General features: G+C 45.5%; 1 protein-coding gene across 3 annotated transcripts in view; it reads left to right on the top strand.

Moving 5' to 3' along the window:
• Positions 1 to 26633, top strand: part of LOC106592751 (synaptotagmin-7) — a 391227-nt gene that overhangs the window by 360400 nt on the left and 4194 nt on the right. For all 3 annotated transcript variants that reach the window (XM_045705960.1, XM_045705959.1, XM_045705961.1), the window contains 5 exons: positions 1323 to 1425; positions 9356 to 9475; positions 9608 to 9755; positions 23101 to 23273; positions 23913 to 24027. In XM_045705960.1, the coding sequence (XP_045561916.1) occupies positions 1323 to 1425; positions 9356 to 9475; positions 9608 to 9755; positions 23101 to 23273; positions 23913 to 24027 (659 nt within the window). The remainder of the gene's footprint in view (positions 1 to 1322; positions 1426 to 9355; positions 9476 to 9607; positions 9756 to 23100; positions 23274 to 23912; positions 24028 to 26633) is intronic.

Genomic DNA, 26633 nt, shown 5'->3' with positions numbered 1-26633 from the left:
TACACTGGCTCTTTTGGTTTTGCCGTTGGTTTTGCCCACCAATACACAGACACACACGTACTGCGAAATGTCATCAGGTCCTCTGCAAGTCAATTTACATGTCTATCTATAGTATACATGTCACTATAGATGTCTTTCTGTCACTATACATGTCTGTCTATGTCACTATATGTGTCTGTCTATGTCACTATACATGTCTGTCTATGTCACTATATGTGTCTGTCTATGTCACTATACGTGTCTGTCTATGTCACTATATGTGTCTGTCTATGTCACTATACATGTCTGTCTATGTCACTATACATGTCTGTCTATGTCACTATACGTGTCTGTCTATGTCACTATACATGTCTGTCTATGTCACTATACATGTGTATGTCACTATACATGTGTATGTCACTATACATGTGTATGTCACTATACATGTCTGTCTATGTCACTATACGTGTCTGTCTATGTCACTATACGTGTCTGTCTATGTCACTATACGTGTCTGTCTATGTCACTATACGTGTCTGTCTATGTCACTATACGTGTCTGTCTATGTCACTATATGTGTCTGTCTATGTCACTATACGTGTCTGTCTATGTCACTATACGTGTCTGTCTATGTCACTATACGTGTCTGTCTATGTCACTATCCGTGTCTGTCTATGTCACTATCCGTGTCTGTCTATGTCACTATACGTGTCTGTCTATGTCACTATACATATGTATGTCACTATACGTGTATGTCTATGTCACTATACGTGTCTGTCTATGTCACTATACGTGTCTGTCTATGTCACTATACGTGTCTGTCTATGTCACTATACGTGTCTGTCTATGTCACTATACGTGTCTGTCTATGTCACTATACGTGTCTGTCTATGTCACTATACGTGTCTGTCTATGTCACTATACATGTCTGTCTATGTCACTATACGTGTCTGTCTATGTCACTATACATGTATTGAGGACTAGGGGGCTTTTCTGTCAACATGTTGTTTGTTTAGGTCCTGGTACATCTAGATAATAATGTCTGATAGGGGCTCGCGTTCCAGTCGTATAACATCATGTTTTACCATTAAACTCATTTGCATGGATATCCTTGTAGGAGGTAGGCTAACTAACTTCTATACTAAGGGATATATGTTGGTTGTGTACTCCAGACTCAGTAAAAATCTTAAAATGAGACAGGGCTCTAACATCAAATATATCAAATTAGCACACCCTGGGCCTGCGTGTTTTGGAAGTCACCTTGTCCCGTTCCGACCCTTCTCTCTCTCTCTCTGTGGAGTCTGGAGTCAGCCCCATGGTCACCCTGTCCTCTCTCTCTACAGGGGCGTGTGCAACAAGCCAGGCAACAGTCCCAAGGGCCATCCCCCCGACGGACACTCCTCAGTCACCGATCTGGCCAACTCACTCACCGGAGACATGGTTATGGTACGACATATCGTTCCTCCCTCCCTTATCCATCTCTCTCTCCCTCCTATTCATTCACCTCCTCCTCCTCCTATTGCTCCTCCTCGTCTCCTCCTATTCCTCCTCCTCCTCTCCTCCTATTCCTCCTCCTATTCCTCCTCCTATGCCTCCTATTCCTCCTCCTATTCCTCCTCCTATTCCTCCTCCTCCTATTACTCCTCCTCCTATTCCTCCTATTCCTCCTCCTATTCCTCCTCCTCCTATTCCTCCTCCTCCTATTCCTCCTCCTCCTCCTATACCTCCTTCTCCTCCTCCTATTCCTCCTCCTCCTCCTATTCCTCCTCCTCCTCCTATTACTCCTCCTCCTATTCCTCCTCCTACCCTACACCCACAATCAACCACAAATCCTTATTCATCCCCTAGTGCCAACCCTCTACCCCCTGGGAACTTGGCTAGATCTGAGAGGACTGGATAGGTGTACAGTACACAATATGTGGTCTCAAAATACGAAACCCACCTATCACTAGCCTAAAACAGTGTTTCTTAATCCTGGTCAAACCCTTTGATTGGTCCATCAGGTGTGTAACACCGTGGTTAAACGGTTGGTTTGCATAAACATGCTGCTCCCATTACCATGGTTTTTTATTTAGGCAAGTCAGTTAAGAACAAATTCTTATTTTCAATGACGGCCTAGGAACAGTGAGTTAACTGCCTTGTTCAGGGGCAGAATGACAGATTTTTACCTTGTCAGCTCAGGGGATTTGATCTAGCAACCTTTTCAGTTACTGGCCCAAAGCTCTAACCACTAGGCTACCTGCCTGATTAGACTAAGAGTAGGGTTTTAGAACCAAGTCTGTATCCCAAATGGCACCCTATTCTCTATATAGTACACTACTTTTGACCAGGGCCTATAGTGCAGTATCAAGGAACTGGGGCGCCATTTGGAACACAGATATGGAGCCTCTGGATAAGAGGCTGATGACCTGCTGCTGTTCTCTCTCTCTCTCTGTTATATCTACATCTCTCTTGTTCTCTGAAACACACACACACAGAGAGAGAGAGAGAGAGAGAGAGAGAGAGAGAGAGAGAGACGGGGTGAGCGAGAGAGAGAGAGAGACGGGGTGAGCGAGAGAGAGAGAGAGACGGGGTGGGAGAGAGAGAGAAAGACGGGGTGAGAGAGACGGGGTAGGAGAGACGGGGTGAGAGAGAGAGAGAAAAGTTAGAGGGAGAAAGAAAGAAGAAAGAAAGAAAGAAAGAAAGAAAGAAAGAAAGAAAGAAAGAAAGAAAGAAAGAAAGAAAGAAAGAAAGAAAGAAAGAAAGAGAGAAAGAAAGAAAGAAAGAGAGAGAGGGAGAGAGGGACAGTGAGAATACAGTGCAGGGATAATGACAGCAGCAAGTGCAGGAGATCAACCTGACTTTCTGCTCATCCTCTCCTTGCCCTTACACAATCTTTCTCTCTCTCTCTTTCTCTCTGTCTGTGCGCTGATGTTGCTATCAAATAGCATATCAGCTGTGATAAAGGAGAGAGAGAGAAAGGTTAAGAGAATTTTAATTCCCTAAATTCTAATTCCAGCTAAGAGGTATGAGACTATATAAAAACATAGGGGGACTGGGGGAGAATGAGATTAGAGAGAGAGAGAGAGAGAGAGAGAGAGAACAAGAGAGAGGGGGACAGAGAGAGAGACAGAGAGAGAGAGAGAGAGAGAGACACACACATTGGAAAGAATTAACCAAAAAACAGAGCAAACTAGAATGCTATTTGGCAGAATACCTGACCACTGTGACTGACCCAAACTTAAGGAAAGCTTTGACTATGTACAGACTCAGTGAGCATAGCCTTGCTATTGAGAAAGGCCGCCGTAGGCAGACATGGTTCTCAAGAGAAGACAGGCTATGTGCACACTGCCCACAAAATGAGGTGGAAACTGAGCTGCACTTCCTAACCTCCTGCCAAATGTATGACCATATTAGAGACACATATTTCCCATAGATCACTCAAACCCACAAAGAATTCGAAAACAAACCCGATTTTGATAAACTCCCATGTCTACTGGGTGAAATACCACAGTGTGCCATCACAGCAGCAAGATTTATGACCTGTTGCCACAAGAAAAGGTCAACCAGTGAAGAACAAACACCACTGTAAATACAACCCATATTTATGCTTATTTATTTTCCCTTGTGTACTTTAACCATTTGTACATCGTTACAACACTGTATATATACATAATATGACATTTGTAATGTCTTTATTCTTTTGAAACTTCTGTATGTGTAATGTTAAGTGTTAATTTTTATTGTTTATTTCACTTTTGTATATTATCTACTTCACTTGCTTTGGCAATGTTAACATGTGTTTCCCATGCCAATAAAGCCCCTTGAATTGAATTGAGAGAGAGACACAGAGAGACAGAGAGAGAGGCAGAGAGAGACAGAGAGAGAGAGAGAGAAACGCACAGAGACAGAGAGAGAGAGAGAGATACAGAGAGAGAGAGAGACTTTTTGTCTTATTTCATTAAAACATCACCACCTCCCCCTTAATAAAATATATCCTGTACTGCAGTACATGTACCCCACGATACAAAACATCACCACACATCACAATAACCAAAACCTCACCACTTCTACAACCGTATATCCAACACATCTTCCCCAGCTATACAGACAGCCCCCCCAACACACCATATCTCCTGAAACATCTTCCCCAGCTATACAGACAGCCCCCCAACACACCATATCTCCTGAAACATCTTCCCCAGCTATACAGACAGCCTCCCAACACACCATATCGCAGGAGAATGAACTTGGTATAAACGGAGTCGTTTAATAAAGGTAAAAAAAATAAAAAATAATAAGTGCTCACAAAACTCCGAAAACCAAAATATACAAAAATAATAAAAGTGGGTACAAAACCCGTCGCACACCAGAACATAACTGCACATAACATACAATCAAACAATCACCGACAAGGACATGAGGGGAAACAGAGGGTTAAATACACTACATGTAATTGATGAGATTGGAACCAGGTGTGAAGGAAGACAAGACAAAACCAATGGAAAATGAAAAAAGGATCAGCGATGGCTAGAAGGTCGGTGACGTCGACCGCCGAACACCGCCCGAACAAGGAGAGGGACCGACTTCGGCGGAAGTCGTGACAGTTAGGCTCCTAATGTTCCTCACCTTAATGCAGAGGTTGTAGAGGGCTTTATCTGCCACCCCTTCAAACTCCCCCAGGCTCGGAGGGTTAAAATCTAACAAGTCCTCCAGACCCCCTTGCCAGTCCCCAGTCTCTGCCGTCACTTGCAGTGGCGGGAACATTGTTGGACCGTTCCCCTTTGGCCGCTCAAACAGCCCCCTTATGGCTCAGACAGTGCCTCCTGGACCTCCTCCAGGAATCTCTCCAGCAGCCTAAGAGACGTTATTCCTGTTTGTTGTGCCAGGACTTCCGGGGTTTTCCACCCCTCCTCTCCCAGCAGTCGCAGGTCACCCAGCCTTAGTAAACCTGCTGCCATCAGTTGCCTCTGCAGGGTGGCCGACTGAACCGATCTCAAAGGGATGGCTGGGTTGTGTAAGATAGGCTCCTCCCACACCCACAGCCCAGGCTCCACACTCCCTTCTCGTGTGGGCCTTTGTAGCTGCCAGGCCCTCAGCATTGCAGAGTAAAAGTTTTGAGAGACCTGCTGTACTCAGCCTCTCCAGCTTCATGAGGAACAGCTGCCGGTCCAACCCTAATCCGCCAGCTCTCCTCAGCAACGCGCATGCTGGTTGCAGTTTATGCAGTTTATGCCACAGGGAAGATACCACCAGGTTGTTGATTATCAGCACTCTCCCTCTATATGACATGTGGGACAGGAGCCACCTCCACCTTGCCCGTCTTGACACCACTGCCTGTGACAGCCCCTCCCAGTTCTTTCTGACCCACCTCTCCGAGCCCAGGTACACCCCCAACATTTTAAGCCCTTCACAACCCCACACCAAACCCCCTGGAAGCAGAGGAGGGGCCCTATCCCCCCATGCCCCACATAACAGAGCTTTGTTCTTGCCCCAGTTAACCTTAGCTGACGAAACTCCCTAATACACCTTCAGACTGGTCTCTAGTGCCTGCATATCCTGCCCATTCCTGACCATCACAGAAACATCATCTGCATATGCTGACACTGCTATGCCTGTCACCACACCCATGCCTGTCCAGCACACTCCCTGCAGTTTCCTGCGTAGCAGGCCCAAAAAAAGGTTCAATGGCAAGTGTATATAACTGCCCTGATAGAGGGCATCCTTGTCTATTGCCCCGTCTCACCCAGACTGGCCTACTGAGTCTCCCTCCCACCTTGACCGTAAATGATGCCCCAGCATATAACATCTTCACACAGGTCAAAAACCTTTCCCCAAACACAGACATCACATTAAACAGGTACTCATGGTCCACTCTATCAAAAGCCTTCACTTGATCTAAAGTCCAAAGTTCACATTAGAAACTCTCGACAAGTCCAACATGTCCCTGATTAAGAACAAGTTGTCCGTGATTGAGCGTTCCGGTACACAATATGTTTGGTCCTTATGTACTATCGAGTCCAGATGGGACTTCAGTCTGTTAGAGAGAACCTTGGCAAATATCTTGTAGTCTGCACAGAGCAATGCCACAGGCCTCCAGTTCTTAAGTTCACACAAGTCCTCTTTTTTGGGCAGGAGAGTCAGAGCCGCCTGACGGCAGCTCTCCTACCCCGATGCATTCACTCAACACGCAAAAGAAGTCCAGTCCAATTATTTCACAGAATTTTTTATAAAACTCCACAGGGAGTCCATTGACCCCTGGTGCATGACCGGGGGACATCTGGGTTAAGGCCTCTGCCAGTTCATGGGACAACAGGTCCATTTCATCCCTATGTGCCAGAGAGAGAGCTTAGGGAGTCCTGTGAACAAGACCTGAGCACACATAGGATCACACAGTTCTGCCCTATACAACTCAGTATAAAACTCCACAGTTCACTCCCACATCTCTCCCACCACAGAGGTCACCTGCCCATCATACAGCCGTAGACAATGTATACCCTTGGCTTCACCGCTCTGTCTTTCCAAACCAAAGAAGAAGGAGCTGGGAGCATCCATCTCCTTGAGCATGGAGTACCTAGCTCTTGCATGTGCTCCATTTGCTTTAACCTTGAAAAAACTGCCCAGGTCCCTACGTAATTCAGCTAAATTAGCCTGGAGGCCTACATTGCCTTGCCCCACCATCTCTACCTCCATCTCACTAATACATCGCTCTAGTTCCCCCACTACTCTCCTAGCCTCTGAGGATGAGAGAGCTGTATATTGTTGACAGAAAGGCCGAATTTGGACTTTCCCCACATCCCACCATTGACTCAGAGACTCATACTCCTCTCTTCGCTGCCCCCACCTTTCCCAAAAAGTCTGGAAACCTGAGCAAAAAGTAGCATCTTGTAAGAGCTTTACATTAAACTTCCAGTAGGATGCCTGCCGAGGACCTCGTGAAATAGACAGCCGAGCCATGGTTATGTGGCGATCTGAAAACCCCATCGGGAGAATGGTAGCGCCCAACCTATTGCTCTGATTCCTGGACATGTAAAACCCCACGGGAGAATGGTAGCGCCCAACCTATTGCGCTGATTCCTGGACATGTAAAAACAATCAAGTCGGGCTGCACTCACCCTAGCCCCAAAAACCTTCACCCATGTATACTGTGTTGTGATGTTAAGTTTTCCAAACATCCGCTAGGTCAAACTGATTAATGATGCCCCTTAACACTCCCACTGGCCCTGAATGAGGCTCTTCCCCGTTCTTACAGTTCCAGTCCCCGCCGACCACCAGCATCTCCTCAGACGCTACCTGTGAGAGTTCCTGTCTAAGACTCCCAAATAGAACCCCCCTCTCTCTCCCTGTGTTAGGTGCACACACATTTATAAAGATAAAACCCATGTTGTTAACCTCTCTGGGATATGTGGGACGCTAGCGTCAACAGCCAGTGAAATTGCAGGGTGCCAAATTCAAAACAACAGAAATCTCATAATTAAAATTCCTCAAACATACAAGTATTATACACCATTTTAAAGATACACTTCTTGTTAATCCAGCCACAGTGTCTGATTTCAAAGAGTGACACCCTCCTCCTCCCCCCTAGTCTCTTACGCTTCCCCACTATACTCTCCTCATCCACTAGCATAACCTGACTAGACCCAGCCTCATCTACACCACCCTTCATAACCTGACCATCTATGGCATGACTAGGCCCATCCCCATCTACGCCACCATCTATAGCATGAATAGGCCCAGCCTCATCTACCTCATCTACCCATGCCTCACTTTAAAATGCACATTTAGCTGTTGCTCATTGTTATTCAGAAACATGAACACTTTCCTCCGGAACGAAACAACGTGCTTAACGGCATCTGCCTGAGGACCTGCCGACAGTACACGAAAACCGCTAGCAAACTTACCAAAATGACTCAGCTCTTTCCCGATTTGATCATCCGTAATAAACGGAGGCAAATTTGCAACAACCACTCTTGTCGAAGGGGTAGAGAGAGGTGAAACTGCCACCAACACATCCCTTACAAACATTCCACTAGCAATTAGCCTACCAACCAAATTTGCTCTTTTCATGAACACAACCACAGCTTTGTTCATTCTGGAAGCAGAATGTATAAATTCAGATCTTACCTGTTCACTGACCGCGAGCAGAACCTCCTCCACCTTAACTCCATTCTCAGGAACACACCTGAATCCATGTCGTAATGACAGCGTCTCTTCCACCCTAACTTTGAAAAAAAAACTGTGGATACTGCTAAAACAAAAAGTGTAATAACCCTCCACCATAGAACAAAACAAATTGGAAGAGAAGACCAAGGACAGAATCAAGAAAAATGTTAGGACAGAGCCCTTCACATCAAACACTCAAACTCACAAAAACTCCCAGCATGCACTTCAAGAGAGAGAGAGAGAGAGACAGACAGAGAGAGACACAGAGAGACACAGAGAGAGAGACACAGAGAAAGAGAGACAGAGAGAGAGAGACACAGAGAGAGGGGGAGAGAGAGAGAGAGAGGGGGAGAGAGAGGGAGACACAGAGAGAGACACGGAGAGAGAGAGAATGGCTCGTCTGTCTGAAGCCTGCTCGTCTGTCTGAAGCCTGACCCCCCAGCCAGCCACCATGATAAAACATCTCTCTCAGTGGGCCCCCCAGCCAGCCACCATGATAAAACATCTCTCTCAGCGGCCTCCAGCCAGCCACCATGATAAAACATCTCTCTCAGCAGACCCCCCAGCCAGCCACCATGATAAAACATCTCTCTCAGCGGGCCCCCCAGCCAGCCACCATGATAAAACATCTCTCTCAGTGGACCCCAACCAGCCACCATGATAAAACATCTCTCTCAGCGGCCCCCAGCCAGCCACCATGATAAAACATCTCTCTCAGCAGACCCCCAGCCAGCCACCATGATAAAACATCTCTCTCAGCAGACCCCCAACCAGCCACCATGATAAAACATCTCTCTCAGCGGCCCCCAGCCAGCCACCATGATAAAACATCTCTCTCAGCGGCCCCCAGCCAGCCACCATGATAAAACATCTCTCTCAGCAGACCCCCAGCCAGCCACCATGATAAAACATCTCTCTCAGCAGACCCCCAACCAGCCACCATGATAAAACATCTCTCTCAGCGGCCCCCAGCTAGCCACCATGATAAAACATCTCTCTCAGTTGCCCCCAGCCAGCTGCCACACGCCATCCCACCATGATAAAACGAGACGCCCCAAAACCCGGCTAGCACCCCACCACCTCCACTCCCACTGTCTGTAGTTAACAAAGAGCTGTGTGCGTGAAAGGATTGCATGTGTGTGTGTTGTTTCCGTGTGCGTGTGTCTGCGTGTGTATAGAGTTTCATCCTGAGCTTCTGTTTGTCTTCGTCTGCCCCCCCCCCCAACCGCCCCAGCTGTCCCCGGGCTCAGAGGATGATGACGGTGAAGGTCCTATCAGTGAGAAGCTGGGGCGGATCCAGTTCTCGGTTGGCTACAGCTTCCAGGACTCCACCCTGACTGTCAAGATTCTCAAGGTATCAGTGACACGGTTACAAAGCCAGAATTGTGGGTTTTAATTCCCCCTGAAGACAACGTCTACGAAATTGTATGTACGCATTATTTTAAGTAGCGACTGCTAATTGACATATATTGTTGTTATTATGAAGGGCCAGGAGCTCCCTGCCAAGGACTTCTCTGGGACCTCTGACCCCTTCGTCAAGCTCTACCTGCTGCCGGACAAGAAGCACAAGCTGGAGACCAAGGTGAAGAGGAAGAACCTCAACCCTCACTGGAACGAGACCTTCCTGTTCGAGGGTACGTGGGGATTCTAATGCTCTTCTCATACCTGTATTATGGTACAGTGATCTTCTCATTCGTGTATTACGGTACAGTGCTCTTCTCATACCTGTATTAGGGTATCATGCTCTTATCATACCTGTGTTACGGTAGATGGCTCTTCTCATACCTGTATTACGTTAGAATGCTCTCCTCATACCTGTATTACGGTATAATGATCTTCTCATACCTGTATTACAGTAGCATGCTCGTCTCATACCTGTATTATGGTATCATGCTCTTATCATACCTGTGTTACGGTAGAATGCTCATCTCATACCTGTATTATGTTAGAATGCTCTTCTCATACCTGTATTACGGTATCATGCTCTTATCATACCTGTATTACATTATAATGCTCTTCTCATACCTGTATTACGGTATAATGATCTCCTCCTGCCTGTATTACAGTAGCATGCTCTTCTCATACCTGTATTACGGTAAATGCTCTTCTCATACCTGTGTTACGGTACCTTACACAAGGTCACCCTCTTTCTATCTCCTTGTGTGTTATTTCTTACATTATTTGCTCAGAATGTTTCTAAGACTATTACCTACAGTCGAAAATAACTTTTGGATATTAGATTGGTGGTCACTCACCTGAAATTCAACCAGAAGTTCGACTTCCCGGACCTGGATCCTTTGTTTGGACTGCCCATTAGGGTTGAATGGCAGGAACCGCCATTCAAAACCACTCCCTTTTCCCAGGATAAATAACTGCGAGAACTGGTAAATTATAATAAATTATTCATATGAACAGCATGGCGTGAAATGGAACTGTTAAATGATATGAGATGTCTAAATCTGGCTGCTCTACGGCCTCTGCATGATGAATCCTCAACGCTCAGGGTAGGGACAGGCAGCCCGTCTCAGGGTGGGGACAGACAGCCCATCTCAGGGTGGGGACAGGCAGCCCATCTCAGGGTGGGGACAGGCAGCTCATCTCAGGGTGGGGACAGGCAGCCCATCTCAGGGTCGGGACAGGCAGCCCATCTCAGGGTGGGGACAGGCAGCCCATCTCAGGGTGGGGACAGGCAGCCCATCTCAGGGTCGGGACAGACGGCCCATCTTAGGGTGGGGACAGACGGCCCATCTCAGGGTGGGGACAGACGGCCCATCTCAGGGTGGGGACAGACGGCCCATCTCAGATTGGAGAGTAGTTCACAACGCATGTAGACCTGTCATCTCATCATGGTAACTTTTTTTCTTGTGAATTTGCGGCAGCATAGCCTATGCTACAGTAATATAAATACTGAATACGTGTCTAATTTACCCATCTCCATCTGGCTTTCAGGGGTCGCCTTGTTTTTTAATTGTAAAGATTATAATTGTTTTAATTGCGGTGGCAGTTTGAATTCAGCCTATCACTAGAATATCTTTGATTTAAATCAGTGCATGCGTGAGCACTCTCTCGCAGTCTTTCTCTCTCTCTCTCTCTCCGTCAACTCCATTCAAATTGCATCCAAAATAGATAATGCTGTTCTAGATTGATATATAGGCCTATATATAGATGTCCTAGCCTAGCTCTTTCAGGTAATACATTCAATGCAGTATTAGCCTTATATTTAGATAATTAATGATGGGTTATGTATAATAAGCCACTAATTTATAGCCTCTGTCTCTTGCGCAATACACAAGCACCTGTGCTCCGCTGCCTCTCTCCTTAGAAAACGCTCCTTAGCTCTTGGAGTCCCATGCAGGAAAAGATAGACTAGAATAGCATCCTGGACATCATTTTTTTTTTTGCATTTCTTATACCAATAGACTATTTGAAGAGGAACACAAGCTCTTGTTTGTTCAAATACAGCAGCCCCAAAAAATATATATATTTTGAAAGAAGAGCGAACGTGAAATGGCGGTAGGCTATAGAGGTTATTGATTCAGACCCATAACCATTCAGATGGTGGTAGACTATAACAGTTATTAATTCAGACCCATAACCATTCAGATGGTGGTAGACTATAACAGTTATTAATTCAGACCCATAACCATTCAGACCCATAACCATTCAGATGGTGGTAGACTATAGCAGTTATTAATTCAGACCCATAACCATTCAGATGGTGGTAGACTATAGCAGTTATTAATTCAGACCCATAACCATTCAGATGGTGGTAGACTATAGCAGTTATTAATTCAGACCCATAACCATTCAGATGGTGGTAGACTATAGCAGTTATTAATTCAGACCCATAACCATTCAGATGGTGGTAGACTATAGCAGTTATTAATTCAGACCCATAACCATTCAGATTGTGGTAGACTATAGCAGTTATTAATTCAGACCCATAACCATTCAGATGGTGGTAGACTATAGCAGTTATTAATTCAGACCCATAACCATTCAGATGGTGGTAGACTATAGCAGTTATTAATTCAGACCAATAACCATTCAGATAGTGGTAGACTATAGCAGTTATTAATTCAGACCCATAACCATTCAGATGGTGGTAGACTACAGCAGTTATTAATTCAGACCCATAACCATTCAGACCCATAACCATTCAGATGGTGGTAGACTATAACAGTTATTAATTCAGACCCATAACCATTCAGATGGTGGTAGACTATAGCAGTTATTAATTCAGACCCATAACCATTCAGATGGTGGTAGACTATAGCAGTTATTAATTCAGACCAATAACCATTCAGATAGTGGTAGACTATAGCAGTTATTAATTCAGACCCATAACCATTCAGATGGTGGTAGGCTATAGCAGTTATTAATTCAGACCCATAACCATTCAGATGGTGGTAGACTATAACAGTTATTAATTCAGACCCATAACCATTCAGACCCATAACCATTCAGACCCATAACCATTCAGATGGTGGTAGACTATAACAGTTATTAATTCAGACCCATAACCATTCAGATGGTGGTAGACTATAACAGTTATTAATTCAGACCCATAACCATTCAGATGGTGGTAGACTATAGCAGTTATTGATTCAGACTCATAACCTTTCAATCTTCGTGAAGAGAAGTGAAAGTCTTCTGCATCTAATTTTAGTTGTATATTATTCAAGGATGTCATTAGAATGAAGAAGATAAGGAAAACAAAAGTTATTTCATTTAACTGTTAAAAGCGAGGAAGGAAAGAAGCAACTATAGAGAGAGAAAGAGGAGGTAGGCTAATAACTTTATGGGAAATATTATGTAAGGTATCAAGTCTGGACTCTGGCTGGGCCACTCAAGGACATTCAGAGACTTGTCCCCGAAGCCACTCCTGTGTTGTCTTGGCTGTGTGGTTAGGGTTGTTGTCCTGTTGGAAGGTGAACCTTCGCCCCAGTCTGAGGTCCTGAGTGCTCTGGAGCAGAATTTCATCAAGGATCTCTCTTTACTTTGCTCTGTTCCTCTTTCCCTCGTTCCTGACTAGTCTCCCAGTCCCTGCCACTGAAAAACATCCCCACAGCATGATGCTGCCACCACCATGCTTCACCGTAGGGATGGTGCCAGGTTTCCTCCAGATGTGACGCTAGGCATTCAGGCCAAAGGGTTCAATCTTGGTTTCATCAGACCAGAGAACCTTGTTTCTCATGGTCTGAGAGTCCTTTAGGTGCCTTTTGGCAAACTCCAAGCGGGATGTCATGTGCATTTTACTGGGGAGTGGCTTCCGTCTGGCCACTCTAAAATAAAGGCCTGATTGGTGTGCTGCAGAGATGATTGTCCTTCTGGAAGGTTCTCCCATCTCCACAGAGGAACTCTGGAGCTCTGTCAGATTGACCATCGGGTTCTTGGTCACCTCCTTGACCAATGCCCTTCTCCCCCATTGCTCAGTTTGGCCAGGCAGCCAGCTCTAGGAAGAGTCTTGGTGGTTCCAAACTTCTTCCATTTAAGAATGATGGAGGCCAATGTGTACTTAGGGACCTTCAATGCTGCAGAAATGTTTTGGTACCCTTCCCCAGATCTGTGCCTCGACACAATCCTGTCTCTGAGCTCTATAGACAATTCCTTCGACGTCATGGCTTGGTTTTTGCTCTGACGTGCACTGTCAACTGTGGGACCTTATATAGAGAGGTGTGTGCCTTTCCAAATCATGCCCAATCAATTGAATTTACCACAGGTGGACTCGAATCAAGTTGTAGAAACATCTCAAGGATGATCAATGGAAACAGGATGCACCTGAGCTCAATTTCGAGTCTCATAGCAAAGGGTCTGAATACTTATGTAAATTAAGTATTTTAGTTTTTTATTTTACTAATACTTTTATTAATACTTTTTATATATAATAAATGTGCAAAAATGTCGACAAACCTGGTTTCGCTTTGTCATTATGGGGTATTGTGTGTCGATTGATGAGAGAAAAAAATTATTTAATCAATTTTAGAATAAGGCTGTAACGTAACAAAATGTGGAAAAAGTCAAAGGGTATGAATACTTCCCGAAGGCACTGAGTACATGAGTACTCAGGGTTTGATAGTGGTAGCACATTCCCCGTCTGGAATACCATTGAATTCCAACCGCATTACCTCCCGGGATAATTTTCTTTGGTTATATTCACTCCCTCACAAGCAGACACTGTGACAGCTCTCAAAGAACTACACGGGACTTTGTTCAAACTGGAAACTGCATATCTTGAGGCTGCATATATTGTAGCTGGGGGCTTTAATAAAGAAAAACAGATAAGTGCTCCCAAAAGAAAACAGAAAACAATGCAGATTTAGAAGCACGGTGGCTTGGAAAAACTCCCTAGAAAGGCAGGAACCTAGGAAGAAACCTAGAGAGGAACCAGGCTCTGAGGGGTGGCCAGTCCTCTTTTGGCTGTGCTGTGATTATAAGAGTACATGCCCATTAAGGCCAGATTGTTGTTGTTCTTCAAGATGGCCCCGTCCGACGATACCCCCGGACAGGGCCAACCAGGCAGGATATAACCACACCCACTTTGCCAAAGCACAGCCCCCACACCACTAGAGGGACATCAACAGACCACCAACTTACTACCCTGAGACAAGGCTGAGTATAGCCCACAAAGATCTCCGCCACGGCACGAGCCCGAGGGGGGCGCAAAACTGGACAGGAAGATCACGTCAGTGACTCAACCCACTCAAGTGATGCACCCCTCCTAGGGACGGCATGGAAGAACACTAGTAAGCCAGTGACTCAGCCCCCGTAATAGGGTCAGAGGCAGAGAATCCCAATGGAGAGAGAGGAGCCGACCAGGCAGAGGCAGCAAGGGCGGTTCATCGCTCTAGTACCTTGCCGTTCACCTTCGCACCCCTGGCCCAGACTAAACTCAATCATAGGACCTACTGGAGAGATGAGTCTTCAGTAAGGACTTAAAGGTCGAGACTGAGTCTGCCTCTCTCACATGAATAGGCAGACCATTCCATAAAAATTGAGCTCTGTAGGAGAAAGCCCTGCCACCAGCTGTTTGCTTAGAAATTCTAGGGACAGTAAGGAGGCCTGCGTCTTGTGACCGTAGCGTACGTGTAGGTATGTACGGCAGGACCAAATCAGGGGGAGATGGGTAGGAGATAGGTAGCATGGCTACAAGGCCCTCCCCCTTCGGGAAATCTGACCATGCCTCCATCCTGCTCCTCCCAGCCTATAGGCAGAAACTTAAGCAGGAAGCTCCTGTGGTTGGTAAGGACTGAGTTCATCAGGAAGGGCATAGAGGATGTTCTTCCTACTTTGATGATTAGAATTTATCCAAACCTAAAAACTCTGGATAGATGGCAGCATTCATGCAAAACTGAACGCGCAAACCACCACATTTAACGACGGCAAGATGACTTTGAACATGGATGTGTGCAAACAGACCATCTATGACCTCCGTAAGGCAATCAAAGAAGCAATACATCAGTACAGAGACAAAGTGGAGTTGCAACTCAACAGCTCAAACACAAGATGTATGTGGGCAGGGACTCCAGACAATCACGAGTTATAAAGGAAAGCCAGCCACCTCGCGGACACTGATGCCTTGCTCCCGGACAAGCTAAACACCTTCTTTGCCAGCTTCGAGGAAAACAACACTGAGCTGCCGGCGTAGGCATCCGCCGTTACTAAGGACTGTATACTCCCGATCTCCGTGGCCAATGTGAGTAAGACATTTACGAGTGTTAACCCTTGCAAGGCTGCCAGCCCAGAATGGCATCCCAAGCACTGTCCTCAGAGCATGAGTAGACCATCAGGCTGGAATGTTTATGGACATACTTAATCTTTCCCTATCCCAGTCTGTTGTTTCCACTTGCTTCAAGATGTCCACCATCATTCCTGCATCCAAGAAAGTGAAGGTAACTGAACTAAATGACTATCACCCCGTAGCACTCACTTCTGTCATCATGAAGTGCTTTGAGACGCTCGTTAAGGACCATATCACCTCTACCTTACCCGACACCCTAGACCCACTACATTCCAATGTCTTGAAAAATGTAATGGAACACAGCTACCTCTCACGTGAATGCGCGCCAATGAACTCATGTCCTTTCCTGAGTCAACAACTTCCAACTTCCTTTGTTCGCTCTCTGTTCACCATAGAAGCCTCAAACAACTTTCTAAAGCCTGTTGACATCTAGTGGAAGCCTTGGGAAGTGCAAAATTAACCCTAAGTCACTGTGTGTTAGATAGGCAATCACTTGAAAAAACTACATGCCTCAGATTTCCAGGTTTTGCCTGCCATATGAGTTCTGTTATACTCACAGACATCATTCAAACAGTTTTAGAAACTTCAGAGTTTAATAATATGCATATCCTAATATGCATATCCTACATTCTGGGTCTGGGTAGCAGGCAGTTTACTACGGAAACACTTTTCATCTGGACGTCAAAATACTGCCCCCTACTCTAGAGAAGTTAACCAGGTAGTCTGGCCAAGATAAAGCAAAGCAATTCGACACATACAACAACACAGAGTTACACATGGAATAAACAAAACATACAGTCAATAATACAGTAGAACAAAAGAAAACAAAAAGTATATATACAGTGAGTGCAAATAAGGTAAGTTAAGGCAATAAATAGGCCATGGTGGCGAAATAATTACAATATAGCAATTAAACACTGGAATGGTAGATGTGCAGAAGATGAATGTGCAAGTTGAGATACTGGGGTGCAAAGGAGCAAGATAAATAAATAAATACAGTGTGGGGATGAGGTAGGTAGATAGACGGGCTGTTTACAGATGGGCTATGTACAGGTGCAGTGATCTGTGAGCTGCTCTGACAGCTGGTGCTTAAAGCTAGTGAGGGAGATATGCGTCTCCAGCTTCAAAGATTTTTGCAGTTCGTTCCAGTCATTGGCAGCAAAGAACTGGAAGGAAAGACGACCAAAGGAGGAATTGGCTTTGGGGGTGACCAGTGAGATATACCTGCTGGAGCGCGTGCCACGAGTGGGTGCTGCTATGGTGACCAGTGAGCTGAGATAAGGCGGGGCTTTACCTAGCAGACTTGTAGATAACCTTGTAGCCAGTGGGTTTGGCGACGATTATGAAGCGAGGGCCAACCAACGAGAACGTACAGGTCGCAATGGTGGGTAGTGTATGGGGCTTTGGTGACAAAACGGATGGCACTGTGATAGACTGCATCCAGTTTGTTGAGTAGAGTGTTGGAGGCTATTTTATAGATGACATCACCGAAGTCGAGGATCGGTAGGATGGTCAGTTTTACGAGCGTATGTTTGGCAGCATGAGTGAAGGATGCTTTGTTGCGATGTAGGATGCTGATTCTAGATTTAATTTTGGATTGGAGATGCTTAATGTGAGTGGAAGGAGAATTTATAGTCTAACCAGACCCCCAGGTATTTGTAGTTGTCCACATATTCTAAGTCAGAGCCGTCCAGAGTAGTGATGCTGGACGGGCGAGCAGGTGCGGGCAGTGATCGATTGAATAGCATGCATTTAGTTTTACTTGCGTTTAAGAGCAGTTGGAGGCCACGGAGGAGAGTTGTATGGCATTGAAGCTCGTCGGGAGGTTAGTTAACACAGTGTCCAAAAAGGGGCCAGAAGTATACAGAATGGTGTTGTCTGCGTAGAGGTGGATCAGAGAATCACCAGCAGCAATAGCAACATCATTGATGTATACAGAGAAGAGGGTCGGCCCGAGAATTGAACCCTGTGGCACACCCATAGAGACTGCCAGAGGTCCGGACAACAGGTCCTCCGATTTGACACACTGAACTCTATCAGAGAAGTAGTTGGTAAACCAGGCGAGGCAATCATTTGAGAAACCAAGGCTGTCGAGTCTGCCAATAAGAATGTGGTGATTGACAGAGTCGAAAGCCTTGGCCAGGTCGATGAATACGGCTGCACAGTAATGTCTCTTATCGATGGCGGTTATGATGTTGTTTAGGACCTTGAGGTGAGGCTGAGGTGCACCCATGACCAGCTCTGAAACCATATTACATAGCGGAGAAGGTACGGTGGGATTCGAAATGGTCGGTAATCTGTTTGTTAACTTGGCTATCGAAGACCTTAGAATGACAGGGTAGGATAGATATAGGTCTGTAGCAGTTTGGGTCTAGAGTGTCACCCCCTTTGAGGAGCGGGATGACCGCGGCAGCTTTCCAATCTTTGTGAATCTCAGACGATACGAAAGAGAGGTTGAACCGGCTAGTAATAGGGGTTGCAACAATTTTGGCAGATCATTTTAGAAAGAGAGGGTCCAGTTTGTCAAGCCCGGCTGATTTGTATGGGTCCAGATTTTGCAGCTCTTTCAGAACATCAGCTATCTGGATTTGGGTGAAGGGCTTTTATCAGGTTGCTGTGGAGGGTGCCGGGCAGTTGACCGGGGTAGGGGTAGCCAGGTGGAAAACATGGCCAGCCGTAGAGAAATGCTTATTGAAATTCTCAATTATAGTGGATTTAACAGTGTTTAACAAATGTAACAAATTCTCAATTATAGTGGATGTAACAGTGTTTCCTATCCTCAGAGCAGTGGGCAGCTGGGAGGAGGTGCTCTTATTCTCCATGGACTTTACAGTGTCCCAGAACTTTTTTGAGTTAGTACTACAGAATGCAAATTTCTGTTTGAAAAAGCTAGCCTTAGCTTTCCTAACTGACTGAGTATATTGGTTCCTAACTTCCCTGAAAAGTTGCATATCACGGGGGCTATTCGATGCTAATGCAGAACGCCACAGGATGTTTTTGTGCTGGTCAAGGGCAGACAGGTCTGGAGTGAACCAAGGACTATATCTATTCCTAGTTCTAAATGTTTTGAGCGGGGCATGCTTATTTAAGATGGTGAGGAAGGCACTTTTAAAGAATAGCCAGACATCATTTAATGACGGGATGAGGTCAATGTCATTCCAGGATACCCCGGCCAGGTCGATTAGAAAGGCCTGCTCGCAGAAGTGTTTTAGGGAGCGTTTGACAGTGATGAGGGGTGGTCGTTTGGTCGCAGACCCATTACGGATGCCGGCAATGAGGCAGTGATCGCTGAGATCTTGATTGAAAACAGCAGAGGTGTATTTGGAGGGCGAGTTAGTTTAACTACAGGAGGTTGCTGATGGTAGAACGGCTCATAATAATGGCTGGAATGGAGTTCATGGAATGGTATCAAACACATGGAAACCATGGAAACCATGTGTTTGATGTACTCGATACCATTCCATTAATTACGTTACAGCCATTACTATGAGCCCGTCCTCCCCAATTAAGGTGCCACCAGGTGCCTGTGATTTCAACATAGTTATTAGTGAAAACCAAAGTTCTGTAACATAAGATATATAAATGAAATTAAATAGCCTTGTACACAATTGTTCCAATCAAAAGACTATTGCAGAACCGCTGGACAGCAACATAATAAAGTAAAGCATCATTGGGAATGGAGATCAGAATGACTGCTAAGGCTTGATCCATAAATTAAAATAATTAGATAGGTAGCCTAACCTGCAAAACTAAACCAATCCATATGTTCAAATCAAAAGACCTGACCACGTCCTGAGTCTCCGGTGCCGACACATTCAGAAATCAAAAGACCTGATTAACATGACGTCAATAACGCAGCCACGTCTCAAATCAAAAGATGGTTTAGTATTTACACTGAACAAAAATATAAAACGCAACAATTTAAAATATTTTACTGAGTTACAGTTCATTTCAGGAAATCAGTCAAATGAAATAAATTCCTTAGTCCCTAATCTATGGATTTCACATCACTGGGAATACAGATATGCATCTGTTGATCACAGATACCTTTAAAAAAAAAAGGTAGGGGTGAGGATCGGAAAACCAGTCAGCGTCTGGTTTGACCACCATTTGCCTCATGCAGTGCAACACATCTCCTTCGCATAGAGTTGATCAGGCTGTTGATTGTGGCCTGTGGAATGTTGTCCCACTCCTCTTCAATGGCTGTGCGAAGTTTCTGGATATTGGCGGGAACTGGAACACGCTGTCCTACACGTCGATCCAGAGCATCCCAAACATGCTCAATGGGTGAAATATCTGATGAGTATGCAGGCCATGGAAGAACTGAGACATTTTCAGCTTCCAGGAATTGTGTACAGATCCTTGTGACATGGGGCCGTGCATTATCATGCTGAAACATGAGGTGATGGCGGCGGGTGAATGACACGACACTGGGCCTCAGGATCTCGTCACGGTATCTCTGTGCATTCAAATTTGCATCAATAAAATGCAATTGTGTTCTTTGTACGTAGCTTATGCCTGCCCATACCGTAACCCCACCACCACCATGGGGCAAACCGTTCACCCACACGACGCCCCCATACGACGCCATCAACTGCCATCTGCCCGGTACAGTTGAAACAGGGATTCATCCGTGAAGAGCACACTTCTCCAGCGTGCCATTGGCCATCGAAGGTGAGCATTTGCCAACTGACGTCAGTTACGACGCCGAACTGCAGTCAGATCACGACCCTGGTGAGGACGTTGACTATGCAGATCAGCTTCTCTAAGAAGACAGTTTCTGACAGTTTGTGCAGAAATTCTTCGGTTGTTCAAACGTACGGTTTCATCAGCTGTCCGGGTGGCTGGTCTCAGACGTTCCTGCAGGTGAAGAAGCCAGATGTGGAGGTCCTGGGCTGGCAAGGTTGCACGTGGTCTACAGTTGTGAGGCCAGTATGATGTGCTGCCAAATTCTCTAAAACGACGTTGTAGGTGGTTTATGGTCGAGAAATTAACATTAAATTATCTGGCAACAGCTCTGGTGGACATTCCTGCAGTCAGCATGCCAATTGCATACTCATTAACAGGGATATAAACAAATATGTGCACAAGATTTGAGCGAAATAAGCTTTTTGTTTGTATGGAACATTTCTGGTATCTTTTATTTAAACTCATGAAACATGGGACCACCACTTCACATGTTGCGTTTATATTTTGGTTCAGTGTAGTTTAAAAGCTCTGACAAAGGCCAAGAGAACAATAAACATTTTTCAGTGAGAAAACAGAAATATGCTTTGCATAAAATAAAAATAAAAGTATTTTTGTTTTGAAAGATGTAGCCTGCGATAAAAAAAGTAATTTTTTTTACTTTTTAAGGAGAACAAAAACGACATAGTAGCCTAGTTTTGTTGTTGGCTACTCGAAGAGAACTCAAATTTGACTAGATGAAGACCCGAAATGAGTATAACATCTTGGCATTTAAACCATAATCAATTTTAAAATGTTGCATAGTATTAAACATTACATTTTCGCATACTGAGAATGCTTCATGCGTGATTGCGTTGTTTCCCCACTTTTTGTTGACTTCGGTAGCACATCCCCATGTCTAATTGATCAGCTGTTGTCAAATCAAATCAAATCAAAATGTATTTGTCAGATGCGCCGAATACAAAAAGTGTAGACTTTACCGTGAAATGCTTACTTACAAGCCCTTAACCAACAGTGCAGTTCAAGAAAAATAAAATATTTATCAAGTTAGACTAAAATGAAAAGTAATAACATCCGGGCATTTCAAATATACTCGATTTTTAAAATGTTGCATACTATTAAACGTTTTGCTCAACGGCCTTTAAGACGGAAGTATGGGTGTTGGGACACGCCCACTGTTACTAGCCGGCTACCACCCGGTACTCTATCCTGCACCTTAGTTACTGTTACTAGCCGGCTACCACCCGGTACTCTATCCTGCACCTTAGTCACTGTTACTAGCCGGCTACGACCTGGCACTCTACCCTGCACCTTAGTTACTGTTACTAGCCGGCTACGACCCGGTACTCTACCCTGCACCTTAGTTACTGTTACTAGCCTGCTACCACCCGGTACTCTACCCTGCACCTTAGTTACTGTTACTAGCCTGCTACCACCCGGTACTCTACCCTGCACCTTAGTTACTGTTACTAGCCGGCTACGACCCGATACTCTACCCTGCACCTTAGTTACTGTTACTAGCCGGCTACGACCTGGTACTCTACCCTGCACCTTAGTTACTGTTACTAGCCGGCTACGACCCGGTACTCTACCCTGCACCTTAGTTACTGTTACTAGCCGGCTACGACCCGGTACTCTACCCTGCACCTTAGTTACTGTTACTAGCCGGCTACGACCCTGTACTCTACCCTGCACCTTAGTTACTGTTACTAGTCGGCTACGACCCTGTACTCTACCCTGCACCTTAGTTACTGTTACTAGCCGGCTACGACCCGGTACTCTACCCTGCACCTTAGTTACTGTTACTAGCCGGCTACGACCCGGTACTCTACCCTGCACCTTAGTTACTGTTACTAGCCGGCTACGACCCGGTACTCTACCCGGCACCTTAGTTACTGTTACTAGCCTGCTACCACCCGGTACTCTACCCTGCACCTTAGTTACTGTTACTAGCCGGCTACCACCCGGTACTCTACCCTGCACCTTGGAGACTGTTACTAGCCAGCTACCACCCGGTACTCTACCCTGCACCTTAGTTACTGTTACTAGCCTGCTACCACCCGGTACTCTACCCTGCACCTTAGTTACTGTTACTAGCCTGCTACCACCCGGTACTCTACCCTGCACCTTGGAGACTGCTGCCCTATGTACATAGTCATTGAACACTGGTCACTTTAATAATGTTTAAATACTGTTAATATATCTACTGCTGTGCAACATTTTTTTTATAAGTTTATAATTTTTGATTATTGCGTGCTTGTTTGCCATTTACTGCATCGATTGATAGAAACTAGTAACATAAGCATTTTGCTGCATCCCCCATAACACCTGCTAACTGTGTACATGACCAATACAATTTGATTTGATTTGCTCAGGTTCTTGTTGAGGGTATATTTCAGTCTTTTATTTAACCAGGAAGTCCTATTGAGCTCAAAATACCTCTTTCCCAAGTGTGACTGTTTTCACACAACGGTTTTCTATCCATATCTCTCACTGTCGCTGTTTCTCCTTCTCTCTGTGTCTGCCTGTCCCCCCCTCTCCCTCCCACCCAGGTTTCCCGTATGAGAAGGTGAGGGAGAGGACTCTGTACCTCCAGGTGTTGGACTTTGACAGATTCAGTCGTAACGACCCCATCGGCGAGGTGTCCATCCCTCTCAACAAGCTCAGTGACTTGGGACACATGCAGACCTTCTGGAAGGAGCTCAAACCCTGCATGGACGGAGCGGTAAGTAGGGTTCGGTCAACTTTCCCAAAATCCAGGTTGTAAGACTGGACAGTCTCTCTCCATTCAACATATCCAGGTTGTAAGACTGGACAGTCTCTCCATTCAACATATCCAGGTTGTAAGACTGGACAGTCTCTCTCCATTCAACATATCCAGGTTGTAAGACTGGACAGTCTCTCTCCATTCAACAAATCCAGGTTGTAAGACTGGACAGTCTCTCTCCATTCAACATATCCAGGTTGTAAGACTGGACAGTCTCTCTCCATTCAACATATCCAGGTTGTAAGACTGGACAGTCTCTCCATTCAACATATCCAGGTTGTAAGACTGGACAGTCTCTCTCCATTCAACATATCCAGGTTGTAAGTCATTATGATTTCAAATGTGAAACTGTTCCTAGGTTAGTACTCCTACACTAAGATGCTTTGTGAATATAGGCTCAGATCAAGGGTGATGTGTCTACACTGCATGTAAAAAGTGACTAACTGCTGTCTGTCTGTCTGTCTGTCTGTCTGTCTGTCTGTCTGTCTGTCTGTCTGTCTGTCTGTCTGTCTGTCTGTCTGTCTGTCTGTCTGTCTGTCTGTCTGTCTGTCTGTCTGTCTGTCTGTCTGTCTGTCTGTCTGTCTGTGTGTTCCCCAGGGGAGGCGAGGGGACCTGCTGGTGTCTCTGTGCTATAACCCAACAGCCAACACCATCACTGTGAACATCATCAAAGCACGCAATCTCAAAGCCATGGATATAGGAGGAACATCAGGTTAGTCTTCTCTCCTTCCCTCCTTCCCTCCTTCCCTCCCTCCCCTATAACCCTCTCAAAGCCATGGCTATAGGAGGAACATCAGGTTAGTCTTCTCTCCTTCCCTCCTTCCCTCCTTCCCTCCCTCCCCTATAACCCTCTCAAAGCCATGGCTATAAGAGGAACATCAGGTTAGTCTTCTCTCCTTCCCTCCTTCCCTCCTTCCCCTATAACCCTCTCAAAGCCATGGACATAGGAGGAAGATCGGTTTAGAATCCTCCCCTTCTCTCCCTCCTTCCCTCCCTCTCCTACAGATGCAGGATCTTAATTTGATCACTCCGTTGCAGATGTGATCAGGAGAACTTTCCTGCAATACAGGGTATTTTAAAACTTGTAGTGTATTTGAGGTTTAAAAAGGCTTTGTGTAGAATATGTGTCAAACCCAAATTTTTATTTTATTAATAATAAACAACACAATTAATTCATATTATTTTCCTGCTGTAGCAAACTGGCTCAAATTAAGATACAGCATCTGTATAACCATCTCAAAGCCATGGACATAAGAGGAACATCGGGTTGGTATTGCCTTCTCTCCTCCTCTCCCTCTCTCCATCCCTCCCTCCCATGTAACCCTCTCAAAGCCATGGACATTGGGTCTCCCTCCTTCCCTCCCTCGTTCCCTCCACCATCACCCCCTGAATCCCTTTCTCAAAGCCTTCTCGGGAAGACTCTGGGAGTCTCGGAAAGACTCTGGGAGTCTCTGGGAATCTCGGGAAGACTCTGGAAGTCTCTGGGAGTCTCGGAAAGACTCTGGGAGTCTCTGGGAGTCTCGGAAAGACTCTGGGAGTCTCGGGGAGTCTCGGGAAGACTCTGGGAGTCTCTGGGAGTCTGTAGGATCTATGGAGTTCTAATCCCGTGTTTACTGTTCCTAACCATTATAAGTCCTGAGTGTTACTGCTGCAACAGACTCCATTGTAAGTCCTGAGTGTTACTGCTACATCAGACTCCATTATAAGTCCTGAGTGTTACTGCTACACCGGACTCCATTATAAGTCCTGAGTGTTACTGCTGCAACAGACTCCATTATAAATCCTGAGTGGTACTGCTGCAACAGACTCCATTATAAGTCCTGAGTGTTACTGCTGTCCTGAGTGTTACTGCTGCAACAGACTCCATTATAAGTCCTGAGTGTTACTGCTACACCGGACTCCATTATAAGTCCTGAGTGTTACTGTGCAACAGACTCCATTATTTGTTGTGAGTGTTACTGCTACACTGGACTCCATTATAAGTCCTGAGTGTTACTGCTACACCGGACTCCATTATAAGTCCTGAGTGTTACTGCTGCAACAGACTCCATTATAAGTCCTGAGTGTTACTGCTACACCGGACTCCATTATACGTGATTCTAAGGCTGTTCTTTTCATACATTATTTGTTGCGTCGACCACACAGTGAGTGGAATGTTACAGTCTAGGGGTCATCTAGTCGAGTCACAACACCTCACACACACACACACACACACGCACACGCACACGCACATGCACACACACACACACACACACACACACACACACACACTCACAAACTCACAAACACGCACACAGACAGTTCCAATAGCAAGGTGACCTTCTATGACAGAGGCACGCACCACGACACAGCTGTGGCTAGCTATAGCTCTATATCTAGCAGGAGAATCTACTGCCTCTGGGCTACTGATGTCTGCTTCAGCTAAACTCTTTCTCTTTCTCTCTCTGTCCATCTTTTTGTCTGCACAGCCATAGAATTAATAGGTCTCTAGCTTTAATAGGGCGTTCTGTGGTCGCTTCTTCAGGTTTAGTCTGGTGACGGTATTTAACTGTTTTCAGAGACTATTACTGCACCAGGAATACAGAGATGACATGTCTGTTTGGTCTGTTCGGTTGGTACAATGACACTAGAACAAAATCCAATGTAACTCATAGCACTCTGTAACACCAGGGTGATGAGCATATAGTCTGCGAGGGGATCCAATCACCGACATGGAAGCTACACATTCAGGGAGCATCGGAAATTACAAATTCCGGACCTCATTGAAGACCAGGTGTGTCAGAATGAGTTTAGTCACCTCAACTTGCTCAATTTCCACATGATTTATTAAAATATTTAGTTGAGGTTTAGGGTTTAACACCCCTGCTCTATCAGAATCAGTAGATTGACACCCTGCTCTATCAGAATCAGTGGATTGACACCCTGCTCTATCAGAATCAGTGGATTGACACCCTGCTCTATCAGAATCAGTGGATTGACACCCTGCTCTATCAGAATCAGTGGGTTGACACCCTGCTCTATCAGAATCAGTGGATTGACACCCTGCTCTATCAGAATCAGTAGATTGACACCCTGCTCTATCAGAATCAGTAGATTGACACCCTGCTCTATCAGAATCAGTGGATTGACACCCTGCTCTATCAGAATCAGTGGGTTGACACCCTGCTCTATCAGAATCAGTAGATTGACACCCTGCTCTATCAGAATCAGTAGATTGACACCCTGCTCTATCAGAATCAGTAGATTGACACCCTGCTCTATCAGAATCAGTAGATTGACACCCTGCTCTATCAGAATCAGTGGATTGACACCCTGCTC

The sequence above is a fragment of the Salmo salar genome, chromosome ssa23 (genome assembly GCF_905237065.1).
Source record: "Salmo salar chromosome ssa23, Ssal_v3.1, whole genome shotgun sequence".
NCBI lineage: Eukaryota > Metazoa > Chordata > Actinopteri > Salmoniformes > Salmonidae > Salmo > Salmo salar.
The sequence above is the reverse complement of the archived record's forward strand: the minus strand, read 5'-3'. Positions and strand labels throughout refer to the sequence as shown.